Here is a 6054-nt window from a genome sequence, read left to right as displayed (position 1 = left end):
ATGCGCACCTTCATCAAGTTTCTCCTGGTCCTGCCAGCCGTATTTGCTGCTCCAACCCTTGAGCCGGAGACGATTGCGGGCTCATACATCTTCAAGTTGCGCAAAGGATCAGCCCTTGGGCCTGTCTCCAAAGCTGTGTCCAATCACCTCAAAATCAAACCCGCTCGCGTGTACTCACTCGGCGATTTCCAAGCGTTCCATATCAAAGGCGTCCGATCCACGACTGGTCTCCTTGAAAAATTTGGTCAGATCGAATCGATTGAGCCTGATGCGAAGGTCTATGCTTCGAAGCTGGAGACCCAGACGAGCGCACCATGGGGCCTGGGAAGAATCAGTCATAGTAAGAATGGATCCACTGAGTATGTGTACGATGGCACCGCAGGTGTGGGTACCTTCGCTTACGTCGTCGATACTGTGAGTATCTTTTCTCTCGTGTCAACATGAAGACCACGTCAAGGTTCAAGGGCTGGTGAAATGCTCTATACCTAAGCCTGAGGTGACTTCAGGGCTGTGTCAAAAATCCTGCCCGCTACAGTATCGCTTGTCTCCACATTGACGCGGAGACCTCTTTTGTCCTGACAACACGTTCTGACAACCTGCAGGGTATTCGCACAACTCACAAAGAATTCGGAGGCCGTGCAGTCTGGGGATCCAACCATGTCGACGACAACAACACAGACGGCAACGGTCATGGTACGCATGTCGCTGGCACAATTGGCTCAAAAACATACGGCGTTGCGAAGAACACAACGCTCGTCGCGGTAAAAGTTCTCGATGCCACCGGAGCTGGGGCGATTTCCGGCGTGATCGAAGGCGTGATCTGGGCCGCCAACGACATGGTGGCAAGAAACCGCACTGGAAAGGCCGTCGCCAACCTCAGCCTTGGGGGTGCGGCCAGCGCGTCCCTGGACAAGGCCGTTGCTGCCGCCATCAAACAAGGACTCTTCTTCGCCGTTGCTGCAGGTAACAGCGCTATACTCGCTTCAATGGTCTCTCCAGCTCGTGTACCAGAGGCATGCACAGTAGGTGCAACGGACCAGTACGACAACCTCGCCTCCTTTTCCAACTGGGGCCCCAGCGTGGATATTCATGCACCGGGCGTGAATGTACTGAGTACGTCGAACCAGGGTGATACCGCCACGGCTACCTTGTCGGGGACGAGCATGGCGGCCCCGCATGTTGCTGGCCTGGGAGCGTATTTTCTTGCTCTTCCGGGCAACAAGCCGACACCTGATGAGCTTTGCAAACACATCAAAGACAGAAGCACGAAGAACGTGATCAATACTACACTGGCTATCGGGCTGGTCACGACAAAAGATTTGGCTTACAATGGCAGTGGTAAATGAGGGGAAGGACGAGAGAGCCGTTTTGGGCACTTGGAAGCATGGAGGCGCTGGTGTCAGTGGGAGGAGACCCGAGGCCATATCTTAGTGACGACCCTTCACGCTCATTATCCGGAATTTCGTAGTTGCTAGCAATGGGGAATCGAAAATATCTGGAACTGGTCATGACAACGTTGTAGTTACTTGCAACGCGGCATGGGCAGGCGCGATGGACTGGCCGAGCACGCCGTCTGCGTGAGTTGCCTTGGTGAAGCGCAGAGGAAGGAGCAACGAACGGAAGCAACGCGCTGAGAGTCGGCGCGTCTCCGCCCTTGCAAACCCACTGCCCGCTTCTCACTGCTTTGCTCCATGTACAACCTCTTGCCTCTCCAGCGTCCACCTGACACCCACCAAGCACACACGTCTGTACCTTGTTGTCACTGCCACCCATAGGCTTTTATTGGTTGTTGCATCCGGGTTGTTGCATCCAGCTCATCGTCATGTTCCTCCACGGCTCTGTCTTCGATAGCCGCTACAAGCTGCAGCCCCTAGCCCTAGCCACGAGGTGCTACACCGCTGTTATTTGTAATGGCCTTCCCGACTTTCTCGATGTATTCGATGAAAATTGTGGCACGAAAACATACGTCCGCTCGCTTGCTTTAGCTGTTGTCGAACTCTGCGTTCCTGATATCTACGTCATGGATTAGTGGCATACTCTACTGTCTTTATTCAGGCTGACGCTAACAACCTTGCAGGATGCTATGGACTGGATGCCCATACGCCGAGAGCGGAACTGGCATTCATGGTCATCGACGTTCTTTTTGACAACGAATATGTCTCTGTTACGGAATCCGCAACCGATCAGCCGGTGCCTTATAGATGCATGATGGTTCGAGTTACCCCAGGCTACTCTACTACACTTCTATACCTGGAACGCTGAAATCCATCTATTCGAACAGAGCAACGAGAGGGCGCCCCATTTATACCCAAAAGCAACACAACACCACTTTCAGAACGTACTCATGTCACCCTCGCTACTCCATAGTCTTCCTGGGATCTCCTTTAGGCCACCACACCATCGGAAACACCGGCACTCCAACGGCGGCTTCCCCCTCCGCCGCCTCACCAGTACCATCCACCTCACCTCTCCCCAGCACAATCGTCTCCCCAACATCCACAAACCCACACCTCCGATACACCCTCCTACTCGCGGCACTGCTCGCCTCCAACCACACGGGCTTCCCCTCCCTCTGCGCCCTCTCCGTCAACTCTCCCAACACACTTTGCGCAAGCCCCTTCCCACGATGCTGCGCCGCGGTCCAGATGATGGCGACGTAGTAGTACGTTTCGCCCTGTGCGAAGACGGAAGCTTTGGCGGCTTCAACGGGGGTGATGTACCCTTTCTCGAACTTTTTCCACCCTGACAGCCCGAGGGAGAAGAACACCCGCCAGGCGCCGCGGAGAAGGAGGAGGGATATCCAAGAAGGAACGGGGATACCGAGGAGGGATTCGCCTGGCGGGAGGATGACGGCTGTGCATTGGGGGTTTAATTCCGCGTCTTGCTCTTTGTCTTCTTCTTTCGATGCTTGTAATGACGATTTTGAGGTTGTAGTGGGATTCGACGCGGCAGCGATGAAGAGCGCGCGGTTGCCGTGGGAGGCTGCCAGGAGCTGGGACCGGATGATGCGGTAGGTCAGCAGGGGGCGGGCGTACCAAGGGGTGGCGCCCTCTATGTAGGTGAATACGGGGTCGGTGGTGAAGGCGCGGGCGAGGAGGTGGGAGTAGATTGGGTGGTTTTTGTGGGTTGTTGAGATGGTGGTTGGAACTTTGGTGTCGGACGTTGGCGGTGGCATTGTGGGCAGAATATGTCGAGGTTTTGTGTGTATATGCGGATGTGGATGTTCCGTGAAAGATGGGTGCGGCGTAGTTGCGTTGTGTGTGACCGGGCGTAGTTCTCTTTTGTGTGATTAATTGCGTTGATGCATTTTCGAGAACGTCCCCACCAGCATATATACATCTCGCACCACTGAACTTAAAACGAGCACGACGCGTTTATGGTTGGGGTTGCGAATGCTGCGGCGAATCGGGCGGCGCTCGCAATCCTCGCGATGCGCGGCTTCCGTGATGGTGCCGTGTCCATGGAAGTCATTTTGCCAGATGAGGAAATTCATGTAGCTTTAGCGCGGTCGGCCGAGAACAAGGCCGTACATGGTGTAGCCAAGACTGGGGGGTGCCTAATTGGTGAGTAGGCTGTGCTTACACCAAGACTTCCGAGGTTTTGAGGAAAGCATGGGCATGCCAGCAACATCCTAGTCCTGTCATAATCCTTAGGTCGTGTGCGATGCTCACGTCACCACGTTTAGTGCAAGTGAAGGACGTATACTGATAGAGCGAATGATCTTTACTTGTTGATTACGAACAATGTAGCGACAGCGTGGTGGTGAGAGACAAAATGACAGTGGTCACACTTCCCCACGTAACCGGATGATTTGCACTCTATTCACTGTTCTCCGCCTTCCTCTCATCAACAATCCTCAAAGCCTCCTCGGCGGCCTTGACGCCGCTTAGTGCCATCGCGCCGAAGGTAGGCCCCATGCGGTTGGCTCCATCGACTTCGCTCAACTCCATGCCACCCACAATCAACCCCTTGACGATCTCCCTAGTGCGCTTCACGATCGCGTCCTCGGCGGTGCGCATGTCCAAGCCCCTCATGCCACCAAGCTTCTCGAGCTGCTGCATGCTGACGAGACGCTTGACGGAGAAGGCACCGAAGGGGCCATCATGGCCAGTGGTGGAGATGACAAGTGGTGCGTTGATCGTGTTGGGGTCCATGCAGGACTGGTCGTCGTGGTGCATGGAGACGAGGGTCCAGTTGGTGACGACACCAGCGATGCGGACCGCGTTGGGGTCGGAGGCGGTCGGGTTGGGGCGCGTGATGAGATCCTCAACCGCAGTCGCGTTGAAGAGCTTGACGTTGGGGAAGGACAGAACTTTCGAGAGGAGGGTGGAGGTGAAGAGGGCCTAAACGGTAAGTTAGGCTCTGGTGAGATGGTAGGAGAGGGACTGTGAGACTCACGGCATGCTTCACTACAACGAAGTCGCCCTCATCTTCGTATGGAACGCCGAGGTCGTTCAAGAAAGCCTCGGCGGGCTTGCGCATGACCATGGCGCTGAAGAGCTGGCCACCGAGCCAGGCTCCACCACCGGGAGCGACACCTGCCTCAATGATTGCGATCTTGAGGTCTGGGCGCTTCTTGGCGAGCTCGTAGGCAGTGCTCAGTCCGCAAGAGCCTGCACCCACGATGACGATGTCAGACTCGGCGTAATTATCAAGATCGGCGAAGTAGCGTCGGGCTTGTATGGTCAGTCTAGATGCTCAGGACATGGACGACAGGCGAAGCCTTACTCATCGCGCGGGAGACCTGGCTCTCACGGATGGGAGAGAAGGTGAAGCTCTCCCAGTTGTCCTCCATCTCGGCCAAGGTCTTCGTCTGGCCATTGGCGGCCGGCTTGACCGCAAGGTTCTTCTTGACGGGTACACTAATGTCGCGCACGGCGATGGGGTTTTCAAAAGTAGCGGCGGGAGGAGACATCTTGACGGATTATCTCAAGGATGCGGGAAGCCTGCGAACTGTTAAGGTTGTCCTCGAGCGGTAGGAGTAGGAAGGCATGATCCTTTCGCTGGTATTATCCAGATCAAGTTGGAACCGTATAATCTCAGAACGAATCCAGCACCCGCTTCACCCGCGTGATCCCCAGGAACCCGGAGGAACCCGACGGGTGGAGTGTGTGCTGGAAACGAACACCGGTCCATGCTCAGCATACTTAACACTGATTTTACCTTGATGCGGTTGGGATAATGCCCGCGCACAGAACATGGCTTCGTACGTGACGAGCGCCATACTTTAGTGGAGTCTGGGGGTGTATTAGTATCTACTGCAAATGGAGGAGTGCAGAGGGGAGTACGGAGATCAATTGCTGTAATGGCGATGTCTGGGAGCAGTGGAAGAGGAAGAGAAGGTTGGAGGGGCAGTCGCGGTATTTCAGCATGGAGGGGCTCCTGCCGCGGGAGGGGTAATGGCGGCCTAGAGCTGCACAATGAGCTAGTGTGGACGTCAATGCCCCACGGCTTAGCAGTCGCTAGAGGCGCTATTCGTTCGGGCGTGCTGGGGAGCTGTTGTGATAGATGAAAGCGGAGCCGGTGATGAATTCTAGCGCGCAGGATTGGTGGTGTGAGTGCTGTAATGCATCGCTAAGAACAGCGGCAGTGACGGATCTTCAAGGCTTGGGACAGAAGGAGGACGGGCGCGTTTCGCTGCACTGTGTAAGCACGCAAAGTTTGGTCTGAGCTCGCACGCAGAGAATGCTCCTGGGACAAGCCCTAAGGTGTGGTGGGCACAGAGGGCGCACGGGAATCCACCACGGCAAGCTCAGGATGCTTTCAGGCAACGGCGTGAGAGAGCGTTGCGGGTTGGGCCTGCACCTGCTGTGAGTAAAGGCTGAGGGCACAGTGCAGGGACTGATGAAAGCCTAGGAGTCAGCACTTCCGTTGTTCGGCGTCGCAAAGCCCGCGGTGCGGCGTGTATCGCGGTGCTGCAGCCAATGCTAGCACTGCGAAGAGGCGCGCCTGCGTGAACGGGCGCCGTTTGCGCCATTTTGCAGCAGCCTCCCTTGACAACACAGCGAATGCGGTGCGCTGGCGTCGTGTATAGGGCTGCAAGGCGCCGATTCG

The 6054-nt window shown here is 55.9% G+C and overlaps 3 protein-coding genes across 3 annotated transcripts; 1 reads left to right on the top strand and 2 right to left on the bottom strand.

Annotated features, from left to right (window-relative positions):
- CC84DRAFT_1101610 (subtilase) lies at positions 1–1346 on the top strand (the record flags this gene model as incomplete). The annotated part of the gene is made up of 2 exons (XM_018174922.1): positions 1–414; positions 603–1346. The coding sequence occupies 2 exons, from the start codon at positions 1–3 to the stop codon at positions 1344–1346; spliced, it is 1158 nt and encodes a 385-aa protein (XP_018031337.1).
- A 694-nt stretch (positions 1347–2040) lies between these two features.
- CC84DRAFT_1168173 (uncharacterized protein) lies at positions 2041–3364 on the bottom strand. The gene has a single exon (XM_018179334.1). It carries the CDS (start codon positions 3173–3175, stop codon positions 2357–2359), a length of 819 nt encoding a protein of 272 aa, XP_018031336.1. The 5' UTR covers positions 3176–3364; the 3' UTR covers positions 2041–2356.
- Positions 3365–3709: 345 nt separating this feature from the next.
- On the bottom strand, positions 3710–5324 carry CC84DRAFT_1168172 (Thi4-domain-containing protein). The gene is made up of 4 exons (XM_018179333.1): positions 5289–5324; positions 4729–5237; positions 4399–4676; positions 3710–4343 (listed from the first exon to the last, which is right to left on the bottom strand). The coding sequence occupies exons 2-4, from the start codon at positions 4913–4915 to the stop codon at positions 3819–3821; spliced, it is 990 nt and encodes a 329-aa protein (XP_018031335.1). The 5' UTR covers positions 4916–5237; positions 5289–5324; the 3' UTR covers positions 3710–3818.
- Positions 5325–6054: the final 730 nt, after the last annotated feature.

Source organism: Paraphaeosphaeria sporulosa (genome assembly GCF_001642045.1).
Source record: "Paraphaeosphaeria sporulosa strain AP3s5-JAC2a unplaced genomic scaffold CC84scaffold_11, whole genome shotgun sequence".
Lineage (NCBI taxonomy): Eukaryota > Fungi > Ascomycota > Dothideomycetes > Pleosporales > Didymosphaeriaceae > Paraphaeosphaeria > Paraphaeosphaeria sporulosa.
This window is presented reverse-complemented; position numbering and strand designations above follow the sequence as displayed.